This window comes from Hypanus sabinus, chromosome 5 (genome assembly GCF_030144855.1).
Source record: "Hypanus sabinus isolate sHypSab1 chromosome 5, sHypSab1.hap1, whole genome shotgun sequence".
NCBI lineage: Eukaryota > Metazoa > Chordata > Chondrichthyes > Myliobatiformes > Dasyatidae > Hypanus > Hypanus sabinus.
Genome location: NC_082710.1, coordinates 176,630,510 through 176,657,725, shown reverse-complemented (window position 1 = coordinate 176,657,725; position 27,216 = coordinate 176,630,510). Strand labels below are relative to the sequence as shown.

Genomic DNA, 27,216 nt, shown 5'->3' with positions numbered 1-27,216 from the left:
GGAGTTCAGAAGAATGAGGGGGAGGATCTCATTGAAGTGTATTGAATATTGAAAGGCCTAGAGAGAGTGGGTGTGGAAAGGATATTTTCTGTGGTGGAGAAGTCTGTGACCAGAGGGCACAGCCTCAGAATTGAGGGGTGTCCACTTGGAACAGAGATGAGGAAAAATTTCTTTTGCCAGAGGGTAGTAAATTTGTGAGATTCATTGCCACGACGACTGTGCAGCCCAAGTCACTGGGTATATTTAAGGTGGATATTGATAATCACCAACATTATGTGCTGTGTTATATAACGTAGGCCAGAAATAATGAACCACTGCAAATCACAAGATACCGTGATGGTGATAGGGGATATGAATGGTAAAGCTGGACACAAGGAGATATTGTCAGCGCATATGGTTTGGGAAGCAGGAATGATGAAGGTGGGAGACTCATGGACTGGTGTTGTGTGAATGATCAGATAATAAACACGTGGCTCAAGCAGCACGTTAGAAGATTGTGGACTTGGAGAAGCCCAGAAGATCTGCAGTCAAATAGACTACATCACAATCAGGAAGTGTTTCTTGAATGCCTTGCAACAGTCCAAGGCATATCCAAGAGTTTACTGTGAGAGAGACCATGCTCCAGTGATATACCAGCATGAAAGTTCAATTATTCTGCGAGACCTAAGTAACTGAACAAGGTGGGGGAATAATATTAGATGCTGAAAGAAGCAAAAACCTTGTGGGATAGTGGGCATTATCAGATGTTGATAGATTCTTGATTATTCAGGATGTCAAAGGTTACGGGGAGAAGCCGGGAGAATAGGGTTGAGAGGTATAATTTCACCTTGGTAGAATGGTAGAGCAGACTCAGTGGGGGGAATGGCCTAATTCTGCTTTTATGGTCTTATTGAAATTTGTTGTTATGTAGCTGCAGAACAGTGCAATACATGAAAAATATTTGCAGTTACATTAAGAAATATAAAAATAAGCAGTGCAAAAGGAGAGTAAAAATAATGTCGTGTTCATGGTTTCATGGACCAGTCAGAAATCTGAAGATGGAGGGGAAGAAGCTATTCCTAAAATATGGCGTACATGTCTTCAGGCTCCTGTACCTCCTCTCTGATGGTAGTAATCAGAAGTGGCCATGCCCTGAATGGTGAGTGTCTTCTCACGGTTGATGCTGCCTTCCTGAAGATGTCCTCGATGGTCGGGAGGCTAGTGTCCATAATGGAGCTGGCTGAGTCTGCAGCCTTCTTTTCCAGTTCTGTGCACCGGAGCTTCCAAACCAGGCAGTGATGCAACCAGTCAGAATGCTCTCCACAGTACATCTGTGAAAACCTGCTGGAATCTTTGGTGACACACCAAATCTCATCGAGCTCCTGATGAAGTACAGCTGCTGGTGTGTCCTCCATGACTGCGTCAATGTGTAGATCTTCAGAGATTTTGCACTTGCCTTCATTGTTGCTGGCAAGAAGATTCACTGGGTTGATACCCATAACGAGAGGGTTAACCTGAGAGAAATATTTGAGTGGCATGAAGCAACACTCTTTGGAGTTTAGACCATTGAGAGGTTAGCAAACTGAAAAAAATAAGTTTCTTTTGGAGTCAGTGGTTGTTTCTACAGGTGGGGATCCTTGGAAAGGTGCAGATTGTCAGAAAAAAGGGGTTGACCATTTAAGATTGAGATGAGGAGCAATTTCTTCTCTCAAACGTAAGTGAGTCTTTGTAGTTCCTCACTCACCCAGAGAACTCTGGATATTCTCAGTGGCACAGATACAGTATCTTTGCTGGCATGAAGACCCAAAGGAGATGAGGATGAGGATGGGACAAGCAAATGAAAATTTATCAATCTCGGTCTATCCTCATCTGTTTTCAGATATTGGATCAGCATTGGATTTTAAGTTTAATTTGTAATATATTTATTCTTTAGTATTTATTCAGAAGCATTTATTGATGTGAAATTCAGCAAAGCTGAGGATAGGGCTTTTTCATTAGTTGTCAGATTTCAGAGGAATTTGTCAATAATGTTATTCCTGTTACACCCTAATACTTTCTTGAAAAGAATCATTGCTCAACTGCATAGGTTGTTTCTGGGAGCAAGGACAGCCTTTTGGGTCCAAACCTGGTAAATCAGGGCAATGAGAAATCAAACCAGAGAGTATGGGAGTGGATCTAAAATGACAACCTTGGGACAAACTTTTCTCATGTTTTAGAACATACAACATTACAACACACTAAAGCTCTTTGACCCACTATATTGTGATAACCCTTTAACCTTCTTTACGACTACTCTAACCCTTCCCTCTCAAGTAGCCCTCCATTTTTCTAATATCTACATGTCTGTCTGATAGTCTCTTAGGTGACCCAAACATATCTGTCTCAACCCCCATCCTAGCAGAGCATTCTACACATCCACTACTCTCTTAAAAAAAAACTGCCCCTGAGGACATCTCTCCTATACTTTCCTGCTACTTAAAGTTAGGCCCTCTTATATCAGCCAACTTAATATTCATTCGGAAACATTCAATAGGCTTGAAAGTTGGCAAAGCTGGGAGATTTTATTGGTAGTTCTGCGTCAGGTTCACCCTAATACGTTGTTGAAGGTATGTGCACGACACAGAAAATCATTACTGAGCTCCACAGACCGTTTTAAAGTTCAAAGTAAATTTATTACCAAACTACATATATGCCATCCTGAGATTCATCTTCTTGTGGAAATTCACAATAAGTAGAAAGAAACCTGCACACAACCGAGACAATCAACGTGCAAAAGACAACACAATACACAAATAATAAAATAAGTAAAAACAAACAAAATAATAATAAATAAATATGTAAGCAATAAATGAGATGAAGAGTCCTTGAAAGAGAATCCATTGGTTGTGGGAGCAGTTCAGTGTTGGGGTGAGTGAAGTTAGCCCTTCTGGTTCAAGAGCCTACTGTTTGAGGGGTAATTAATGTTCCTGAACTTGGTGGTGTAGATCCTGAGGCTCCTGTGCCTCCTTCCTGATGGCAGCAATGAGAAGAGACAGACAAAGAAGAATAGTTTTGGGTTCAAACTTGGCAAACTGGGGCAGTGAGAAAGCACAGCAGAGAGTGCACAGAGCGGATCTGAACTGACAACCTCGTGCTGAACGTTTCTCAAGTTTTACACAAAGAGCAATTCATCACAAATATTATTTCTAAATTTGTTTGTTGATTCTTGCAGCTTTGGGATACGAGCACTGGATCAACATTGGAGGATATAGAAAAAATGAAATTCAACTTGTCTGTGAATCTAATGGATGGTATCCTAAACCACTAATACAATGGATTAGTGGTGATAAAAAGAATTTGACTTCAAAGTCTGAAATAAATTACAACCAGGATTCCAAAGGCCTGATAAATGCCAAGAGCAAGATTTTTGTCTCAAAAGATTCAACCAACAGGTCCAGGTGTATCTTAGAGAATCAAGTACTGAAGAAAGGACAAGAAGCAACTATCGAGATAGCAGGTTTGTAAACTACCAAATGTAGTTATTCACAATTGATTTGTATAGCTAATAAATTGAACGACGAGAGACAACAAAGTAACTGCACTGCCAAGATAATCTCACTCTACAAACAATCTTGATGGTTTTGTCTCATGCCTAATGAGGAAAGGTTGAGTGAAATAGGGCTTTCCTGTTTGGAGTGAAGGAGGATAAGAGGTGACTTGATAGAGGGCTGAAGGGCCTGTACCGTGATATAATGTTCCACGTTCTGTCTTCCACAGTAGGTTGGTCCTGGATATCAGCTCAGAGCTGAAATGTGGTGTGGTGGGATTTCTTGATTTGGATCCCTCCAGATTATTGAAGAGGGATTGTTCACACATGGACAGTGGCCAGTTGTGTCTTTTATAATGTTTCCTGTGCCCATTCCAGACCGAGCAGGAATAATCCCGGGGTGATGAGTCCTTGAAGCAATTGTATGAATATTTTTAACAAGCTGTTCCCCATTTGGAGCAACGAACACGGAACATGCAACATAGAGCAGAACAGCACAGTAAGGCCCTTCAGCCCACATTGCTGTGCTGACCATTTCACTCTGTGACTAATCTAACTCTTCCCTCCCACATATCCCTCGATTTATGTTTCTTTACAAACTACTCCTTTGTTTGATCGTCATAAACTCTTACTCCTTGGTCTAACTACACCACTGTGCAGCTGGGCATTGGACTTCCAAACCAACAGACCTTGGATAGTCAGGATGCTTAACAGCAACTCCTTCCCTCTCCATCATCCTCAAGAGGGGTAGCCCCCAGCACTGTGCACTGAGCCCATCACTGTACACTCTGCTCACACACAACTGCCCAACCAAACACCCGAACATTCACATTGAGCACCCAGGAACCCACCCCTCCAGGCCCCACTGCTTTAATACCGTGTCACCGCCTGTATGACACTCCTATGGCTAGCATCATTTTATGGACATACAGTCTGTCTTTGCAAATAAGCTATATTATAACCATATAAAAATTACAGCTTGGAAACAGGCCATCTCGGCCCTTCTCGTCCGTGCCAAATGCTTACTCTCACCTAGTCCCACTGCCTCGCACTCAGCCCATAACCCTCCATTCCATTCCTGTCCATATACCTATCCAATTTTTTTTTATTGCCAAAATTGCCTCTTCCACTTCTACTGGAAGCTCGTTCCACACAGCTACCACTCTCGGTGTAAATAAGTTCCCCCTCATGTTACCCCTAAACTTTTGCCCCTTAACAGTAAGCTCATTTCCTCTTGTTTGAATCTCCCCTACTCTCAATGGAAAAAGCCTTTTAAATACCTCTATCAAGTCCCCCCTCAACCTTCTATGCTCCAAAGAATAAAGACCTAATTTGTTCAATCTTTCTATGTAACTTAGATGCTGAAACCCGGGTAACATTCTAGTAAAACTCCTCGGTAGTCTCCCTATTTTGTTGAAATCTTTCCTATAATTTGGTGACCAGAACTGTACACAATACTCCAAATTTGCCTTCAACAATGCCTTGTACAATTTTAACATTACATCCCAACTCCTATACTCAATGCTCTGATTTATAAAGGCCATTGTACCAAAAGTTTTCTTCACCACCCTATCCACATGAGATTCCACCTTCAGGGAACTATGCACTATTATTCCTAGATCACTCTGCTTTACTGCAGAGGCCCTTCTGCCCAACTGGTGCATGCCAACCAAGATGTCAATCTATGCTGGTTCCATTTGCCCATGTTTGCCCTTTAAATCCACCCAGTCCATAACAAACTGATATTCTGCATAGTTCCATCAACCTACACCTAGACCATAGCCCTCTAAATGCTGTTCATCTGTGTATTTCTTAAAACTTCTCTCAAATGTTGAAATCAAACCCACATTCGCTGCTTCTGCTGGCAGCTCACACCATCCTATGAGCTCCTTCTTAAGTTTCCCAAAAATATTTCACCTTTCACCCTTAATCCAGGACCTTTAGTTCTAGTCTCACCCAACTTCAGTGGAAAAAGCCAGCTTCTGTTTGTCCTATCTATACCCCTCATAACTGTGTATATCTTCATCAAATTTCCTCTTTATTTTCCTGTGTTCAAGGGCACAAAGTCCTAATCTCGTTAACATTTCAGTATAACTCAGGACCTCACTTTCTGGTAGCATCTTTGTAAACTTTCTCTGCACCCGTGCAATTTTATTTATATCTTCCCTTGTGGCTTTAGAAATATAGGGCACTTCCCAAAGCAGCCGTGCACTTTCAGCCTTATTTTTCTTAAATAGAAAATGAATGATATCTGTGGGTTATTTTCAAGGCGATGTTGTCTAATCATTGGCTTTTGCTTTTCAGATGTTTTCTTCCCAGTTGTCTCGGGCTGGCTGGTGTTTTTGTGTCTGCTCCTCTGTCTTCTGTTGATAGCTCTTGGTCTTGGCATTTTCTGGACCTTAAGAAGACGTAAATACATGAAAGGTATGGTCTTGGTCTCACGCAGCCATTGGGCAACACCGAGTCACAATTTAACGCACTTTATTTTTCATGTTACCAATGAAATTAAACACACCCAGTGGCTACTTTATTTGGTACAGGAGTGGAACCCGGTGTGGTCTTCTGCTGCTGCAGCCCATCTGTTTCAAGGTTCGATGTGTCATGTGCTCAGAAGTGCTCGTCTGCACACCACTGTTGTTTCGCTTGGTTATCTGAATTACAGTCAGCTTGAACAACTCTGGCCACTCTCCTCGGATCTTTCTCAATAACAAGCCTTTATTAGTTATTTGCATTAATGAGCAGGTGGACCGAATAAAGTGGCCACATTGTGTAGCTTGAAATAAGTAAGGGAAGTGGCATGTGTGCAGAAAAAGTCTGACACTCTTTTGGATCTTTGCAAACCATGAAATCCGGATATTTTGGGTTGAGGTTGGTTGATGTGGGGGTGGGGTTCCTGTGGGAGAGGATTCAGAGAGGCCCATGTAACAATTGGCTTCGAAGTGGTTAGGTGTCTGCAGGCCCAAATCTATGAGGGCTGGATGCTTGTCCTGGGGTTGAAGGACGGTGAATGTGACTGTGGGAGGAAGGAGTGCAGCTCTCTTTGCTGTTTGCTTTGTTGCTTTTTGTGTTCTGTTGTTCTGCTGAACATTGTCTGATATGTTGGAGATGGAATGTGTGGTAACACGTGCGGGCTGCCCCCATCACATCCTTGGGTTGTGTTGGTTGTTAACACAAATGATGCATTTTGCTGTATGTTTTGAAGTAAACATGATGGATGCCACGGTAATGCAGCATGGCACTATTAAAGCCCTTTATTAAGTTTCTTCCACGATGCCCTCAAGTTTACCTAATCCCTTTCCGACACCTCCCTCCCCTTTCTCAATCTCTCTGCCTCTATGTCTGGAGACAGTTTATCTACTGATGTCTGTTATAAATTCTCTGATTCCCACTGCTACCTGGACTATACCTATTCCCACCCTGTTACTTGTAAAAATGCCATCCCGTTCTCTCAATTCCTCCATCTCCTCTGCAACTGCTCTCAGAATGAGGCTGTTCATTCCAGAACTAAGGATATGTCCTCCTTTTTCAAAGAAAGGGGTTCCCCTCCTCCGCCGTTAACACTCCTCTCAACCATATCTATTCCATCTCATACATATCTGCTCTCACCCCATCCTTCTGCCACCCCACCAGGGATTGGGTTCCTCTTGACTTCACCTACCACTCCACCAGCCTCCACATCCAGCAGCTAATTATCCACGACTTCTGCCATCTCCAGTGGGATCCCACCACCAAGCACATCTTTCCCTCCCCACTGCTCTCCCTCCTGGCACCTCCTTGCAAGCAGAACAATTGTTACACCTGCCCCTACACCTCCTCCCTCACTACCATTCAGGACCCCAAACAGTCCTTCCAGGTGAGGCCACACTTCACCCGTGAGTCTGTTGGGTTTATCTACTGTATCCGGTGCTCCCGGTGTGGCCTCCTGTATATCGGTTAGACCGGACGTAGATTAAGAAACAACTTCGCCAATTACTTACGCTCCATCCACCAGAAAAAGCGGGGCTCCCAATGGCCACCCGTTTTAATTCCACTTCCCATTCCCATTCCAACATGTCAGCCCATGGCCTCCTCTACTGCACAACAAAGCCACCCATGTTGGACGAGCAACATCTTATATTCCGACTGGGTAGCCTCTAACCTGATGGCATGAACATTGATTTCTTAAACTTGCATTCACACCTCCAACCCTCCTTCATCATTCCCCATTCCCATTTCCCTCTCCCTCCTTACCTGCCCATCACCTCCCTCTGGTGTTCCTCACACTTCATCATTCCCCATTCCCATTTCCCTCTCTCTCCTTACCTTCCCATCACCTCCCTCTGGCGTTCCTCACACTTCATCATTCCCCATTCCCATTTCCCTCTCCCTCCTTACCTGCCCATCACCCCCCTGGTGTTCCTCGCACTTCATCATTCCCCATTCCCATTTCCCTCTCCTTCCTTACCTGCCCATCACCTCCCTCTGGTGTTCCTCACACTTCATCATTTCCCATTCCCATTTCCCTCTCTCTCCTTACCTTCCCATCACCTCCCTCTGGTGTTCCTCACACTTCATCATTCCCCATTCCCATTTCCCTCTCCCTCCTTACCTGCCCATCATCTCCCTCTGGTGTTCCTCACACTTCATCATTCCCCATTCCCATTTCCCTCTCCTTCCTTACCTGCCCATCACCCCCCTGGTGTTCCTCGCACTTCATCATTCCCCATTCCCATTTCCCTCTCCTTCCTTACCTGCCCATCACCTCCCTCTGGTGTTCCTCACACTTCATCATTCCCCATTCCCATTTCCCTCTCCCTCCTTACCTGCCCATCACCCCCCTGGTGTTCCTCGCACTTCATCATTCCCCATTCCCATTTCCCTCTCCTTCCTTACCTGCCCATCACCTCCCTCTGGTGTTCCTCACACTTCATCATTCCTCATTCCCATTTCCCTCTCCCTCCTTACCTGCCCATCACCTCCTCGCACTTCACTTTCTTCCATGGCCTTCTGCCCTCTCCTATCAGATTCTGCCTTCTCCAACCCTTCATCTGTTTCATCAATCAACTTCCCAGCTCTTTGCCTCACCCGCCTCTTCTCCCGGTTTCACCTGTCACCTACTACCTTGTATTTCTTCCTCCCCTCTCTCTGACTTCTCATCTTTTTTCTCCAGTCCTGATACGACTCTCAGCCTGAAACATCGACTGTTTCCTTTTTTCCTTTGATGCTGCCTGGCCTGCTGAGCTCCCCCAGCATTTTGTGTGTTGCGGACACGTTTCACTGTCTGTTTCGACATAATGAGATAAATAAATCTGAATCGAAATCCATTCTGTTTCTGAAGTGGACTAGCAAGCTGCTCGGCTGTGCTACATCCAGTGTTAAAGCAAAAGAACGATATAAGCAGATACTCCACCTGATATCAACCCACGTGCTGAATTCTGACATCGTCAGTTCCAGTCCAGTTGTCCTTGCAAAGGTCTCCCAGAGGGCATTTGAGGGCAGTTGTTTGTATTTTCTATTGGCCACTTAAAGCAAATTTAGGCCACATAGCCCTTCTACCAAGCCATCATGTCTAATTTATTATCCCTCTCAACCACGTTCTCCTGCCTTCTCTCTGTACCCTTTGATGCCCTGACTAATCAAGAATCTATCAACCTGTCCTGTAAATATACCCAATGACAGTCTCCACAGCCATCGGTGGCAATGAATTCCACAGAGACACTACTCCCAGTTAAAGAAATTCCTCCTCATCTCTGTTGTAAGGAACATCCTTCTATTTTGAGGCTGTCCTCTCATTCTAGTCTCCACCACTATTGGAAACATCCGGTCTATCTAGCAATACTCAATAGCTTTCAATAAGAGCCCGCCTCATTCTTCAAAACACCAGTCAGTACAGGCCCAGAGCCATCAAACTATCCCCACACATTAACCCTTTCATTCCTGGAATCACTCGTGAAAATCCTCTTGACCCTCTTCAATGCCAACACATCTTTTCTTAGAAAAGCAGCTCAAAGCTGCTCTCAGTATTCCCGGGTTGGTGTGAGCAATGCTGTGTAAAACCTCAGCATTACATCCTCGACTTTGTATTCTAGTGCATGCCATTGGAGGGTTGGGGTACAGTTCCTGCCACTCTCTGTACATTCTCCCTGTGAAATACAGTATTCTGATTTTTTTCCCACATTCCAAACATGAGCTGTTAGGGTCAGGATGAGTGAGTTCTAGTCGTGCTGTGTTAGCACGGCATCACTTGCGGGCTGCCCCCAGCTTTTCACAGACTGTATTGGTCATTGATATAGACAATGTATCTCACTGTGTGTTTTAGTGTACAGGTGATAAACAAAGCTAATCTGTTATACTGACCAAGGCAGCCCTTGTAGGCAATATTCTGGAGTTGACTGCTGTTGTCCTTAGGTACTTACTGTCCTGCTAGCAGAACTGCCCCAACAATGAGACCAATACTTATGGGAGCAGGTAGTACTGGAGTCCGAGCATTGACTACTGATCCTGTAATATCCAGTAGCATTGGGTTCAATGTGGACATGGACATCACCCATCAGTGACCTTCTCAGCCAATGGAACTACGCTGCTCAATGTTCAATATGTATGGAAGAAGCACTGAAAATAGTAATTGTACAAAACAAACCCTGGGTAGAGGGCCTCTCCCTTCAGGAATCACTTGGCAGCATGGTCACTGATCAAAGTGGTCAAGGCACGAAGGACCAGGATGCCATATTAGGACAGTAGTGATTAGCGCAATGCTGTTACAGCTCGGGGCATCGGAGTCCAGTCCGGTGTTCTGTGTCCTCCCTGGGGAATGTGTGGGTTTCCTTTCGGTGCTGCATTACCCGTTAGTAGATTGATTGGTCGTTGTAAATTATCCTGTGATTAGGCTCGGGTTAAATTGAGGATTGCTGGCAGCACTCCTCGAAGGGCAGGAAGAGCCTATTCTGTGCTGTATCTCTAAGTAAATAAAAATAAGTTTAAAAAAATTGGATCCGCAAGTGGAAATGTGCAAACAATCGTGAGGGGACGAACTTACTTGATTGGCAAGAATGACATCTCCTTATGGCAAATGGATCTGTCCCTGGCCACATTACAAAACTGACCAGGTGTGGTGTTTCTGGATATAAGGTGACACCTTCACACTGGAAACTCTGCCCACTGTCCCCAAAGCCTGTAGATCAAGTTAATGCTCAGTGTTGCCAGACGGTGCCTGGTCCTGTGAACTAAAGGCTAACAGGAGTAGAGCTCGTTAATCTAGTTTGTGTTCCTCCCCGGATTCCCGTCATCCCAAAAGTCAGTTGTCAGCCAATAGGATTCACTCCATGGGATATCAAATAATGACTGATAGCTTTGGATACAGCAACAGTTATGGACCTGACATTCCTTCTGTAGTACTGGAGTTTGCATTCGCTGGTGCAATTACTCGTTCAGTTTTGAAATGCAGAATTCACTCTATTCATTCATAATTATATGCAAAAATAGATGTTAATGAGAGATGCTGGTGTTTATATTAACTACAATTCCCTTGTTGAATTTTCTAGGTCTAGAAGATGACGAATCCGTCAAACAGTATGGTGAGTGTATAATAACCGAAATAAATGCGCTATAACAATGAATAAACTCCCAGCTCTTGTAGATGTGCCTTGTAAAGAGACCATAAGGTATAGTAAGACATTAGGCCATTCAGGCCATCGAGTCTGCTGCACCATTCCATCTTGGCTATTTTATTATCCTTCTCAACCCCATTCTCCTGCCTTCTCCCTGTATCCTGGCTAAAGGAATTCCTCCTCATCTCTGTTCTAAAGGGACGTCCTTAATTTTTTTGAGGCTGTGCCCTCCAAAAAATAGACTCCTCCACTATTGGACACATCTGGTCTACCTCAGCCTTGCAATATTGACAGGTTTCAGTAAGGCACCAGCGGCTGAAGCTGCAGTACAGGGTTGTTAAATGATGTACTGAAAATTGACAAAGCATTTAGACCATAAGATATAGGAGAAGAATTAGGCTATTTGGCCCATCAAGTCTGCTCCACCATTTCATCATGGCTGATCCATTTTCCCTCTCAGCCCAAATCTCCTGTCTTCTCCCTGTATTCTCTCATGCCCTGACTAATCTGGAATCTAACAACCTCTGTCTTAAATATTCTCAGTGACTTGGCCTCCTCAGCCACTTGTGGCAATGAATTCCACAGATTCACCACTCTCTGGCTAAAGAAATTTCTCCTCATCTCTGTTCTAAATGGATATCCCTCTATTCTGAGGCTGTGTCCTCTGGTCTTTAGGCTCCCCATCATAGGAAACATCCTCACCACATCCACTCTGTCCAGGCCTTTCAAAATTCGATAGGTTTCAATAAGGTCTTTCCTCATTTTTCTGAATTCCAGTGAGTAGAGGCCCAGAGCCATCAAATGTTTCTCATCTGACAAGCCTTTCCGATCCGGAATCATTTTTGTGAACCTGTTTGAACCCTTTCCAATGGCAGCACATCATCTCTTAGTTATGAGGCTCAAAAGTGCTCACAATACTCCAAATGTGGCCTCACCTACTGATTCTTGAAAGATCATTATATGTGCCTTCACAATATCTTCAGCCACCCCTTTCAGAGCCCTGGGATGTATACCATCGGTTTAAGCGACTTATCTACCTTCAGTTTCCCAAGAACCTTCTGCCCAGTAATGGCAACTTCACACACTTCTGTTCCCCGACTTTCTGGAACTTCTGGCACACTGCTGGTGTCTTCCACAGAGAAGACTGATGCAAAATACTTCATCAGTTCATCCACAATTTCCTTGCCCCATTACTACCTCTCCAGCATCACTTTCCAGCGGTTCGATATCTACTTTTGCTTCTCTTTTACACTTTATCTGTCTGAAGTATCCTCTTCAATATTATGTTAGCTTACCTTCTTATTCTATTGTTTCCTTCTTTATGATTTTTTTAGTTGCCGCCTTTTGGTTTTTAAAAGTTTCCAAATCCTCTAACTTCCCACTAATTTTTGTTGTATTATGTGGCTTCCAATTACACATTGGTGATTATATAAAATTATAAGCAAGCATAGGAAAGGTAAATGACAAGAAAAATACCAGCTCTACACTCCAATCCCACACATGCAATGTCAACTCTTTACAGTAACAAAACATGACAAAGCCCTATTCTCCTACAACATCCAGCTAAAAAGCTTGGTGGTTAGCTAAAAGGTTTGCTGAAAAGCTAAAAAGTGGAGGGAGATTCGTAAGATTACTTAAACACACAGCCTCTGTTTGTAAAGGATAAGGAGATCTGTATCCCAGAATAATGCATTTCTCCATCACCTCAAATATAGCGGTGAGTCGTTTAGTTCTCTGATCATCTGAATTTGATTAGAACATAGAACCTGCGGTAGAACAGTACAGGCCATTCAGCCCACAATGTTGTGCCAACCATTTCCCTATTTCAAGATAAATACAACCCTTCTCTCCCACTTAACTCTCATTTTTTTCTTTCATCCATGTGCCTATCTCACAGTTTCTTTAATGCTTCCAATATGTCTGCCCCTACCAGCACACCTGGCAGTGCCGAGGTGTATGCCAAGGAAATTAAAGCTGTTCAGGCTCTCAACTCCAGATCCGTTTACGTCTATAGGGTTTACCCTGTCTCCATTCTTCAAGCAGTCCGCAACATTGAGGGAGAAGTTGTTTTCTTGATACCACTGTGTCAGGCTGATGACTTCTTCTCTGTAGGCTGCCTGATTATTATTTAATCCAACTCTGTAACATCAGTGTGGATCTGTAAGTACCAACCTTGGTTTCAAGATCTGTTTCCTTGTGAAATATTGCATGGGGAAAGGCTCTTTCCAACTGTACAAAGATGTGACATTCAATTTAATCACACAGCAAACACAAACTGTTTTTGCTTGAATTTACATAATATAAGTGACTTGCAACTTTTCAAAATGGGGAATAAAGGAAGAACAACCTGATGTTCATTTCCCATGCCTCCAGAGTCATAAAAAGAATCACAGAGTACTACAGCACAGATACAGCGGGACATTGATAGCGTCAGCTCAACAAGCTTTTTGAGGATGTGACTAAACACATTGATGAAGGAAAAACTGTAGATGTAGTGTATATGGATTTCAGCAAGGCATTTCATAAGGTAGCCCATGCAAGGTTTACTGAGAAAGTAATGAGGCATGGGATCCAAGGGGACATTGCTTTGTGGATCCGAAATTGACTTGCCCACAGAAGGCAAAGAGTGGTTGTAGACAGGTCCCATTCTGCATGGCGGTTGGTGACCAGTGGAATGCCTCAGGGATCTGTTCTGGGACCCTTAGTCTTCATGATTTTTTATAAATGACCTGGATGAGGAAGTGTAGGGAGGGGTTAGTAAGTTTGCTGATGACATAAAGGTTGGGGGTGTTGTGGATAGTGTGGAGTGCTGTCAGAGTTTACAGAGGGACAATGATAGGATGCAAAACTGACTGAGAAGTGGCAGATGGAGTTCAACCCAGCTAAGTGTGAACTGGTTCATTTTGGTAGGTCAAATATAATGGCAGAATATAGTATTAATGGTAAGACTCTTAGTAGTGTGGAGGATCAGAGGGATCTTGGGGTCTGAGTTCATAGGATGCTCAAAGCAGCTGCACAGGTTGACTCTGGGGTTAAGAAGGCATGTGATGTATTGGCAAGCGGTAATGTTGCAGCTATATAGGACCCTAGTAAGACCCCACTTGGAGTACTGTGCTCAGTTCTAGTCGCCTCACTACAGGAAGGATAGGGAAGCCATAGAAAAGATGCAGAGGAGATTTACAAGGATGTTGCCTGAATTGGGGAGCATGCCTTATGAAAACAGGTTGAGTGAACTCGGCCTTTTCTCCTTGGAGCGACAGAGGATGAGAGGTGACCTGATAGAAGTGTATAAGATAATGAGAGGCATTGATCATGTGGATAGTCAGAGGCCTTTTCCCAGGGCTGAAATGATTGCCACAAGAGGACACAGGTTTAAAGTGCAGGGGAGTAGGTATAGAGGAGATGTCAGGGGTAAGTTTTTTACTTAGAGAGTATTGAGTGTGTGGAATGGGCTGCCAGCAACGGTGGTGGAGGCGGATATCATAAGGTCTTTTAAGAGACTTTTGGATAGGTACATGGTGTTTAAAAAAAAAGAGAGCCCAGTAATTTCTAAGGTTGGGACATGTTCAGCACAACTTTGTAGGTCAGACACCCTGAGCCAATAGGCTGGTCCTGGACTTATTCCCGCTTGACATGATTAACTTATTATTATATAATTACTTATGGTTTTATATTGCAGTTTATAGAGCAGTTTAGGTAAGTACACGGATGGGAGGGATATGGAGTGCAGGTTGATGGGATTAGGCTGACTGACGTTTTGTGGACTAGATGAGCTGAAGGGCCTGCTTCTACGCTGTAGACACAGAGAACTCTGTGGAGACATCGACTGCAGGATATCAACTGACCAACAAACAAAGAGAATGACCCTGTTATGTTTCGCTCCAACTGAGAAAGTGCAGTCTGGGCCTCCATTTAACATTTCTATGAAAAGATCACTTCTCCATCAGCCCAGCACCCCACGGCATTGCATTGAAATGGAGTCTGAACGTTGAGCCTGAGTCTTTCACTTATGTTCACCTCCTCTGCCAGGGAAGTGAGGTTACCCACCCTGACCTTGGGCTATCATAGAAAATGACCAATAACTTTGCACCAATAAGATTATTAAAGTATATTTTTCTTAATTTTTTTAGGCCACTGGAAACCTCTTGTTGAGTCAGGTAAGTCATAATATTTAACAGAAATGTTATGAAAAAGTTGAGGAATGTAGATTCCCTGTGCACCATCAGTTTAAACTCCTCTAAGCTGCAGAATGGTGAGAGTCAGAACAAACAGCGGCAGGGCATAGTTAGAGAGGGTGGGAAGTAGATTGGAGGGATATCACCAAGGAAGACCATCTCAGTGTTATCGTATGATAGATGTCTGAGTCAATGAGCCCTCTGGAAGCTGGAGGCCAGACATGTCCTGAGGCTGGAGGACTGACTGTGAGTGAGTGGGTGAATGGGAACGAGGGAGCAATGGCCTGGCTTTACTGTTACTGTTGTTGTTGTTAGTGGAGGTGGTGTTGCTGGAGTTGGTGTTGGTGCTAATATTCTTGTTGCATGTGTTCTTCTGAACATTTTGGTCAAATTATGTTGGCCCTGGAATGTGCAGTGACACTGGTGGGGTGCCCCCAACATATCCCCAGGAAGTGCTGGTTGTTAACACAAGTGGAGCATTTCACTGTATGTGTCAATGTACATGTGATAAATAAATGAATTTGAATGTAGTAATGGAGGATGTTTGTGAATAAAACTGAAATGTTGAAAATAACAACAATATGATGTAAGAACATAAAGAGACCATTTGGCCCTTTGGTCTGATCCACCACTCCATCATGGATGATTTATTATCCATTTTAACCCTACTATCTCTGTGCAACATTTCACCCTGACTGATCAGGAATTCTATGATCCTTCATTTAAAAATACCCAAAGACCTAGCCTCCACAGTCGTCTGTGGCAATGAAATCCACAGATTCACCACAATCCTGCTGAAGAAATTCCTCATCGTCTCTCTTCTGGGGGGGATGTCCTTCTATTCTGAGACTGTGCCCACTTGTCCCAGACCCCACCCCCACTATAGGAAACATCCTCTCCTTCTGCCCTTTATGTGAGCCTTTCAAGATGTTAGAGATTTCATTGAGCTTCTTTCTCCCCCACCCCCTCCAACACACCCATTCTTCCAAACTCCTGCAAATACAGCCTCAGAGCCATCAAACAGTCCTCATGTGTTGACCCTTTCATTCCTGGAATCAGATTATATTTCAGTCCCTGTGCACCCATACAACTTCTGATTTTTTAGAACAGTGTCTGTGCTGGGGTTGTTTACTTTGGAAATCAGCTTCGGGTGAGACTTCAACTTTACGTGCCCCCAGTTAGTGTAATTATGCAGTCTGTTCTACACCCTTCAACCTAGTTACAACATGACCTACCTCGGGGGCGACCCAGCTAAATCCAATTTCAAATTTGATCGTTGCTCTCTCAAAGAAAAATGAAGATTAGCTTTACTTGTCACATGTACATCAAAAACACACAATGAAATGTGTCCTTTACATCAAATCGAATCAGTGTTGCCCCTTAACTCAAATGATGTATTTCACTGTATGTTTTGATGTAAAATGATGAATTAGTTGTGGGCATGCTACACTGGCACCGGAGCATAACGATGCTTGCGAGCTGTGCCCAGTACATCAGACTGTGTTGGTCGCTGATGCAGAGGTGCATTTCACTTTGATTTCATGTTTCGATGTACATGTGACAAATAAAGCTAATCATAAACTTCCAATTCAAATGAAGCTTGAACATTATGAGGAGAATTGCATGGTAATTCAATGTACAGGGAAAGTTTTTCCATACTAACTGGCTGTTTTTGTTTCCAGATTGGGAGATCATGTGTAAAAATCCAGGTAAGATCTTTGATTGATTTCGATGGGTATTTTGGCTCCATCTGAGGTCGCATCAGAATCAGAGTCAGGTTTGTCTACATCTGCGGCGTATGTTGAGAAACTGTGGTCTTGTGGCAGCAGTACATTCCAATCCATCATAATAAAGAACATATAAATATATATATATGTATACATATATATATATATATATATATATATATATATATATATAAGTATATGTATATATTTTGACAAATTAAATAAGTAGTGCAAACAGAGAGGGAAAATAGTTGAGGTTGTGCTCATAGGTTCACTGTCCATTCAGAAATCTGATGGCAGTGGGGAAGAAGCTGTCCCTGAATGTTGGGTGTGTGTCTTCAGGCTCCTGCTCCTCCTCCTCTGACGGCAGCAATGAGAAGAGGAAATGTCCCGGGACGTTGTGCTTCCTATGATGGATGGTACCTTTTCAAAATTCAAAGTACATTATTATCAAAGTATGTACATGATATACAACCTTGAGAGTCAACTACTTGCAGGCAGCCACAAAACGAAGAAACACAATGAAACCCACTGAAAGAAACCGCACAGAACAAAGACCATCAAACACCCAATGTGTGAGAAAAGATCAAATTCTGCAAACAGTAAAAACGTAAACAAATCACAGGTAGAGTCTCCGAAAGTGAATCCACAGCCACGGAGCCAGTTCAGCAGCACAACTGCATCACCTTTATATCTCCGTGATGGTGAGGAGGCTGGTGCCCATGATGGAGCTGACTGAGTTTACAAATTTCTGCAGCATTTTTCCCATCCTCTGCAGTGGCCCCTCTACCAGACAGTGATGCAACCAGTCTGAATATTTTCCACAATACCACTATTGAAATTTGCCAGTGTCTTTGGGAACATACCAAGTCTCATCAAACAAAAGAAAGATAGTCATTGTCAGACAGACAGACAGACATACTTTATTGATCCCGAGGGAAATTGGGTTTCGTTATAGTTGCACCAACCAAGAATGGTGAAGAAATATAGCAAAATAAAACCAGAAGTAATTAAATAATAATAAGTAAATTATTCCAAGTGGAATTTAGTCCAGGAGCAGCCTATTGGCTCAGAGTGTCTGACACTTCGAGGGAGGAGTTGTAAAGTTGTAAAGTAAAATCCTCTTTTCAGACACCACTGTCAGAGAGTCCAGTTCCACCCCCACAACACCACTGGCCTTGCGAATGAGTTTGTTGATTCTGTTGATGTCTGCTACCCTCAGCCTGCTGCCCCAGCACACAACAGCAAACATGATAGCACTGGCCACCACAGACTAGTAGAACATCCTCAGCATCGTCCGGCAGATGTTAAAGGACCTCCATCTCCTCAGGAAATAGAAACGGCTCTGACCCTTCTTACAGACAGCCTCAGTGTTCTTTGACCAGTCCAGTTTATTGTCAATTCGTATCCCCAGGTACTTGTAATCCTCCACCATGTCCACACTGACACTTTGGATGGAAACAGGGGTGACCGGTGCCTTAGACCTCCTCAGGTCCACCACCAGCTCCTTAGCCTTTTTCATATTAAGCTGCAGATGATTCTGCTCACACCATGTAACAAAGTTTCCCACCGTAGCCCTGTACTCAGCCTCATCTCCCTTGCTGATGCATCCAACTATGGCAGAGTCTTCAGAAAACTTCTGAAGATGCCAAGACTCTGTGTTGTAGTTGAAGTCCGAGGTGTAGATGGTGAAGAGAAAGGGAGACAGGACAGTCCCCTGTGGAGCCCCAGTGCTGCTGACCACTCTGTCTGACACACAGTGTTGCAAGCGCACGTACTGGGGTCTGCCAGTCAGGTAATCAATAATCCATGACACCAGGGAAGCATCCACCTGCATCCCTGTCAGCTTCTCACCCAGCGGAGCAGGGCGGATGGTGTTGAACGCACTGGAGAAGTCAAAAAACATGACCCTCACAGTGCTCGCAGGCTTGTCCAGGTGGGCATAGACACGGTTCAGCAGGTAGGCGATGGCATCCTCAAATCCTAGTCGGGGCTGGTAGGCGAACTGGAGGGGTCTAAGTGTGGCCTAACCATAGGCTGGAGCTGCTCTAGAACAAGTCTCTCCAGGGTCTTCGTGATGTGGAGGTCAATGCCACCGGTCTGTAGTCATTGGAGCCACTGAGGCACGGCCTTATTTGCCTTATTTGTAATTACATCAAGCTGTCAGGCCCAGGCTGGACCTTCCGAAAAATAGACACACAGGAACTCGAAACCGCTCACCCTTCCCCCTACTGATTCCTCAATGGTGGGTATTCTCTCAACTTCCTCTTCCTGAAGTCTAAATCAATTCCTTAGCCTTACTGACAATGAGTGCAAGGTTATTGTTGTAACACCACTCAACCAGCTGATCTGTCTCACTCCTGTGCTTCTCCTCATCACCATAGGAAATAGTTGTGTCATCAGCAAATTTACAGATGTTGTTTGTGCTGTGCCTAGATACACATTAACGGTTGCAGAGAGAGTAGAACAGTGGGCTAAGCACACGTCCTTAAGGTGCACCAACGCTGTTGATTGTCCACGAGGAGGACAATGTTATTTCCAATCTGCACAGGCTTTTCGTCAAGGATGTAGTTGCAGAGGAAGGTCCAGGGTTTGGAGCTTGTTGATTAGAATGAAGGATATGCTTTTGTTGCAATCAATAAACAGCAGCCTGACGTAAGTACTACTGTTGTTCAGATGACCTAAGGCTGAATGGAGAACCAGTGAGATTGCATCTACTGTAGACTGATTATGGAAATTGGCAACTCTCAGTGGGTCCAGGTCCCTGCTTAAGCAGGAGTTGATTCCAGTTATGATCAATCTCTCAAAGCACTTCATCACAGTAGGTGTGAGAGCCACTTGGAAATTGTCATTACCAGTTCACCCTGCTGTTCTTGGACACTAGGAATATAGAGCTTAGCTCCTCCAGTCATTCCCTGACATTGGCCTGAAGTGGAATGTACACAACTACCAGAATTGTCGTAGAAAATTCCCTCAGCAGATTAAAATGATGATATTTGACAGCCACATGTTCCAGGTTGGGTGAGCAGTACTGGGATAGAACTACCACCTTTGTGCACCACAATGAGTTAATCATAAAGCATATTCCACCGCCGCTGCTTTTAAATGGCAGAACAGTCCTGTCTTTGCAGAGAATGGTGAAGCTGCATCTAAAATGGAGAGTGGTAGCCATGTTTCTGTGACGTAGAGTACACAGCAGTCGTTCCCTGATGTCCCTCTGGTACAGTAACCTTGCTCTGAGGTCTTCAGTTTTATTTTCCAGAAACTGTACTTTCACCAGCAGGATAGGCAGCAGGGGAGCGCTAAAGCTCTGCATTTTAATCCTATCTGGGTAGACCTGCTCGGCTTCTGCAGTCTATTTTCTGAAAGGGGAAATTCACTCTTGACCTGGCTCTGCATTCTGGGATCCACCAATTATGAGTCTTGACAGAATGTTTACGTGTCTTAAAATGGTGTGATTACTGAAGTACCTCTGGCAGTGGATTTCAGCTGTCTTCAATGGGAAAATTTGACAATTCCAATTGGAGGTGCACACAAAGAGTCGCTGAATATTGGCACCATCTTGATGATCCATTTTGATCCATAAGCAGCAGAATATGTATTTGAAAAGATCCCTCTCAACCCCCATGATGGGTACTTCGTAGTTTCTGATTTAGTGCTGCTGAAGGGGCTTCAGACACAGTTGGTACAAAAGGAAACAGGATATGCACCATCTAAATGTTCCAGCTGGAATGAATGGCCAGTTGATGGCAGCTGCAGGAATGTAATATTGCCCGGGAGCCAGAAATGAAAAGCTGCAACACCAGCTCTTAATAACTCTGGGATTTCCCCTGCAGTGAGAGTGAGACCCACCCACAAATGTGCCTCAGCATCCGTCATCCTCTCTCTGCCCGACTCTTGTTGCCCTCCATTCCTTCCAGATTGCATTCTTGTTTCTATTGATCTCATTCACTGATCATGTTGCTGCACAGTCTCTTTGGATCTCAGCTGCTTAGCAACATATCAAATGTCACCTCTTTCCAAATTATTACTGAGCTTTGTCTCCAACTGCCAGACTGTGTCCATTTTTTCCCTTGCAAGGAGCAGGAATGCATAATGCCTCATCAGTCTAAGCCCACCTCTCCTATCATTTCCTGTTGGTGACCATCTATGTCAGTGTCAGGCCACTCATCCTGAGAAGTGAGATCCTAGAACGCTGCCTTTCTATCACTCCAGGTTCCTCTTTCTCAGACTATCAGTGTAGAACAGTTGGGTCCAATTCCTGATTCCCTCCTCAAGCCTGTTTTGGAGAATTTACCCATCCCATTCATGTGTGTACCCTGGCAAAGGTGTTCTCCTGGTCCAAGCTGACCAGGCAAGTATCCGCCCACTCTCTTGCACGTAGGTAGTTTGTATCTCTGAGGATTGCGTAGGACATAGAACAGTACAGCACAGGAACCAGCTTCCACCACAATGTTGTGCAGAGCCAATTAAATTAGTGATGGAGTGACCAACTGAACGAATCTCCTGAGCCAACATAATGACATATCCTTCCACTTTCCTCACTTGCAAAAGTCTCTCTAAACAACCCTAGAAAGTCAGTATATTTTATTTTTGTAAGTCATTTTCAATATGAATAAAGTATATTTTAATCCAAAAATGTATCAGGACTACAAAGTAATAGTATGAAGGGGACTGGGACTGATTTGGATTGCTCTGCTGGAGACTGACACAGTCTGAGTATCACAATGAGGAACTGCAAACAGTCCTTTCAGGTGAAGCAACAAGCATGTCCACACCATCTGTCAAAAGTGGGATTTCCAGGTGGCCAACTGTTTTAATTCCTATTCCCACATGTCAGTCCATGGCCTCCTCTTCTGCTCCGATGAGATCAATCGCTCTCAGGTTGAAGGAGCAACACCTCATATTCCATCGATTTAGCTCCAACCTGATGGCATGATTATCAATTTCTCCAACTTCTGGTAATTTGTTCCCCATTCCCCTTCCCTCATCGTCAATTTCCTATGCTGGCCACATAAATAGATTTAAATTATTCATTTATTCTCCTCACCTGCCTTTCACTCCTCCTGGGTTCCCTCTTCCTTCCCTTTCTCACAAGTTCCGCTCTATTCTCTATCAGATTCCTTCTTCTCCAGCCATTTACCATTATCACCTATCACCTCCCACCTCCTTATTTCCTGCTACTCCCCTACCCACTGACTTCACCTATCATGTTCTTGCTTCCCTGACATCGAGTTTCCTGTCTGATCCTTCACTTACTGACCTGGTGCTCTGGTTCCCAGCCCCCTGCACAACTGGTATAAATCATCCTGAGTAGCATTAGCAAACCTGGCCAGGATATTCCCATTTCAGTACAGGTGCAACCCATCCATCTAGTACTCTAGCCTAATTACAGGACAACTTTTAAGACGACCAATTAAGCTACTAACTGGTTAATGGGGAGAACGTACAAACTGCTCCCAGATGGCGCTGGAATTGAACGCTGAACTCCGTAATGCCCTGAGCTGTCATAGTGGTGAACTAATTGCTATACTACTGTGACAAATATGTAATTTGATAATAAATTTGCTTTGAATTTGATATTTTAATTGAATGTTGATGCTGGTTACTCTCAGCTTAGAACCTACATTATAACTGTTATCAACTTTTCCTATTTCTTGCAGCCTCTATAAAACTGGACACAGAAACAGCACATCGACAACTGGAGATATCAAAGGATCAGAAGAGTGTGAGACTGACGAACTCCCAGACAGATGTTCCTGAAAATGAGGAGAGGTTTACAGCCTGGGAATGTGTGTTGGGATCAGATGGATTCACGTCAGGGAAACATTATTGGGAGGTAGAAGTTGCGGGAAATCACAAGTGGTCTCTGGGAATTGCTGGAGAGAGTGCAAATAGAAAGGGTGACCTTACATTAAAACCAAAGAATAAATTCTGGACCATTGGGCAAAATGAGAAAGAAATCCATGCAAACGATAATGATAAATCGAATATCTCTTATCAAGAGATTCCCAGGAAGATAGGAGTTTATCTTGATTATGATACAGGGGTAGTTTCATTTTACGATGCAAACACCAAGTCTTTCCTCTACACATTCAATGAGAAATTCTCTGAGAAGCTTTATCCTTTCTTTCACACAACACATCAGAAGAGATGGCTGAAAATCTGTTCCAAGCAGGAAACAAAACCCAGTAATCATTCTAAAAATAATGTCATTTAACACAGCAGGTCTGTGCAATATGGATCAAGTATGTTTGGCTGAGAAGCTGGGGCAGGGGCAGGGCTCGGGTTCTTGGATCATTGGGATCTCTTCTGGGGGAGGTATGACCTGATCAGAAGTGATGGGTTGCACATGAACCTGAGAGGGGGGCAATATTTTCGTGGGTGGGTTTGTTAGAGCTGTTGGGGAGGGTTTAAACTGATTTAGCAAGGGGGTGGGAACCAGAATGAAGGGACTCAGGTTAGGACAGATGGTAAGAAAGCAAAGATAACATGCAGTCAGACTGTCAGGAAGGGCAGGCAGATGATAGGACAAAACTGCAGTCAGCAGGGTGAGTATCAGTGCATTAGGGGAGCAGAATCAAAAAGGGTAGCAAATACGGTACTCAAAGTGTTAGATCTTAATGAAGCGAGAGTAAGAAATAGGGTGAATGATCTTGTTGCACTATTACAGGTTGTCGGGTATGAAGTTGTGGCCATGACTGAATCGTGGTTGCAGTTGGGAGCTGAATGTCCAAGGTTACACGCTGCATCAGAGGGATAGGAAGGTAGGCAGAGGGGATGGTGTGGCTCTTCTGGTAAAGAATGGCATCAAATCAGTAGAAAGATGTGACAAAGGATTGGAAGATGTTGAATCCTTGTGGGATGAGTTGAGAAACTGCAAGGGTTAAAGGACCCTGACGACAATTCTATGCAGGCCTTCCAACAGTAGCTGGGATGTTGAATACAGATTTCAACGGGAAATTAAAAAAAGGCATGTCAAAAGGACAATATTATGATAGTCATGAGAGATTTAAACCTGCAGGTGTACTGGGAAAATTAGGTTGGTAATGGATCTCAAGAGAGTGAGGTTGTTGAATGCTTACAAGATGGCTTTTTAGAGCAGTTTGTCATTGAGCCTATGAAGGGATCAGACATACTGGATTGGGTGCTATGTAATGAACCAGAGGCAGTTAGGGAGCTTAAGGTAAAAGAACCGTTAGGAGCCAGTGATCAAAATATGATTAAGTTCAACTTGAAATTTGATAGGGAGAAAGTAAAGTCTGATGTAGCAGTATTTCTGTGGAGTAAGGGAAATTCCAGTGGTATGAGTGAGGTGTTGGCCAAAGTAAATTAGAAGGAGCTGCTGGCAGGGATGACGGCATAGCATAGCTTGAGTTTATGGGAAAAATGAGGAAGGTGCAGGACAGATGTATTCCAAAAACAAAGAGATACACAAATTGCAAAATTGTACAACCGTGGCTGACATGGGAAGTCAAAGCTAATGTAAAATCAAAAGAAGGGGCATACCACAAAGCAAAAATTAGCCAGAAGATAGATTGGGAATCTTTTAAAAACCTACAGTGTAACTAAAAGAATCATTAGAAGTGGAAAGATGAAATGTGAAAGCAGGCCAGCAAACAATATCAAAGTTGGTAGTAAAAGCTTTGTCAAGTATGTAAAAAAATAAAAGAGAAATGAGAGAGGGTATAGGACTGCTGGAAAATGAGGCCATAGAAATAATTACGGGGGACAAGGAAATGTCAGATGAACTAATTGAGGATTTTGCATCAATCATCACTGTGGAACACACTGGCAGTGTGCCAGGTGTTGTAGTGTGTGAAGGAAGAGAAGTCAGTGCAGTTACTATTACAAGGAAGAATATGGTCAAATTCTGGAATACCTGAGGGTACATGAGTCACCTGGAGCAGATGAATTGCACCCTAGGGTTCTGAAAGAGGTAGTGTTAGAGATTGTGGAGGCATTAGCAATGACCTTTCATAAATCATTGGACTCTTGCGTGGTGCCAGATGGCTGGAAAATTACAAATGTCACTCCACTCTTTACGAAAGGAGGAAGGCAGCAGTAAACCTGACCTCAGCGGTTGGGAAGATGTTGGACTCAATGTTAAGGATGAGTTTATGGAGTATTTTGTGACACAGGGCAAGATAGGACAAAAATCTTGCCTGACGAACCTGTTGGAATTCGTGGAGGAGATTGCAAGTAGGATGGATAAAGGAATGCAGTGGATGTTGTATTTTTGGACTTTCAGAAAGTCTTTGGCATGTTGCCACACCTGAGGCTGCTTACCAAGTTAAGAGCCCATGGTATTACTGAAAAGTTACTAACATGGTTAGAGCATTGGCTGATTGGTGGGAGGCAGCGAGTGGGAATAAAAGGATCCTGTTCTGGTTGGCTGCCAGAGGCTAGCAGAATTCCACAGGGGTCGGTGTTAGGACCACTTCTTTTTATGCTGTATATCAATGATTTAGATGATTGAATGGATAGCTTGCTGCCAAGTTTACAGATAATACGAAGATTGCAGGTGAAGCAGGTTGTGTTGAGGAAACCGATAGGCTGCAGGAGGACTTAGTCTGATTAGGAGAATGGGGAAGAAAGTGGCAAATGAAATACAATGTTGGAAAATGCATGGTCATGCACTTTAGTAGTAGAAATAAATGTGCAGACTATTTTCTAATTGGGGGGAAAATCCAAAAATCTAAGAGGCAGAGGGACTTGGGAGTCCTTGAGCTGAACACCTAAAGGTTAACTTGCAGGTTGTGTCAGTAGTGAGGAAGGCATTGCAATTTTAGCATTTATTTCAAGAGGTCTGGAATACAAGAGCAGGGATATGTTGCTGAGACTTTATAAGGCACTGGTAAGGCCTCACCTTGAGTATTGTGAACAGCCTTGGGCTCCTCATCAACGAAAATATGTGCTGGTATTGGACAGGGTCCAGAGGATGTTCACAAGGATGATACCAGGCATGAAAGGGTTATCATAGAAGGAATATTTGATGGATCTCAGTCTGTACTTGCTGGAATTTTGAAGGATGAAAGGGGATCTCATTGAAACATTTCGAATGTTGAAAGGCCTAGACAGTAGATATGAAAAGGATGTTTTCCATCATTCAGGAGTGTAGGACAAGAGGGCACAGCCTCATGATAGAAGGACGTACATTTAAGATACAGATGCGGAGAAATTTGTGAATTTGTGGAATTTGTTATCACATGCATCTGTGGAGGCCAGGTCCTGGGTGTATTTAAGGCAGAGATTAATAGGTTCCTGACTGGACATGGCATCAAAGATTACAGGGAGAAGGCTGGGGAATAGGGCTGAGGAGGGGGAAACAAGGATCACCCTTGATTGAATGGTGGAGTAGACTCAATGGGCCAAATGGCCTACTTCTGTTCCTATGTCTTATAGCTTTATGGTCTTATAAATATGTAAATATGGGAGTTCGTTGAGCAATACACACAAAATGCTGGCACCATCTGTGGATGGGAGTAGATGGGTGACATTTTGGACTAAATCATCATCAGGAATAGAAAGGAGGGAGGAAGACAGAATAAAAGATGGGGTGGGGGAGGAGTACAAACTGGCAGGGGATCGGTGAGACCAGGTGAGCTCATATTCCATCTGGGTAGCCTCCACCCTGACGACATGAACATCAATTACTCTAAGTTACAATATTTTCCCCCTCCAACTTTTCTTTTGCTCCATTTCTCATTCTGTCTCCCCTTTTACCCTTTCCCTTCTCTTTACATCATAAAATTAAGGTAATCAATAGAAAACAGTGAGGTGATATTAATGATAGATTTTAAATATTAAAGATCAGCTTCATTTGGTGCATGTACATTGAAACATATTCACTGTACTCAGTGATGCGTTGTTTGAATCAAGGACCATCACAGTGTGCTGGGGACAGGGGCACCATGCCTCTGGCGGCAGCAACACATGCTACTAACCCCATCCCATACATCTCTGGAATGAGGTAGGGAACTGTATCAAGACTGATGAAGGGTCTCAGCCCAAAACGTCGACTGTTTACTCTTTTCCATAGATGTTGTCTGTCCTGCTGAATTCCTCCAGCATTTTGTGTGTGTTGCTTCATCGAAAATATCACTTATTTTATTATTCTGTTTCACAAAGTTTACTGCCTCCTGTGTAAGCAACAGTAAGACCTATTTTATAAATCAAAATAAACTTTATTAATAATAAAATATTTACAAAAATAAACCATG

General features: G+C 43.5%; 1 protein-coding gene across 2 annotated transcripts in view; it reads left to right on the top strand.

The window, feature by feature from the left end:
* Window positions 1-23,276, top strand: part of LOC132394652 (butyrophilin subfamily 3 member A3-like) — a 42,626-nt gene extending 19,350 nt beyond the window's left edge. For both annotated transcript variants that reach the window (XM_059971010.1, XM_059971009.1), the window contains exons 4-9: window positions 3,191-3,475; window positions 5,810-5,929; window positions 11,026-11,058; window positions 15,222-15,248; window positions 16,949-16,975; window positions 22,657-23,276. In XM_059971010.1, the coding sequence (XP_059826993.1) occupies window positions 3,191-3,475; window positions 5,810-5,929; window positions 11,026-11,058; window positions 15,222-15,248; window positions 16,949-16,975; window positions 22,657-23,213 (1,049 nt within the window). In that variant the 3' untranslated portion in view covers window positions 23,214-23,276. The remainder of the gene's footprint in view (window positions 1-3,190; window positions 3,476-5,809; window positions 5,930-11,025; window positions 11,059-15,221; window positions 15,249-16,948; window positions 16,976-22,656) is intronic.
* The last annotated feature ends 3,940 nt before the right edge of the window (window positions 23,277-27,216 follow it).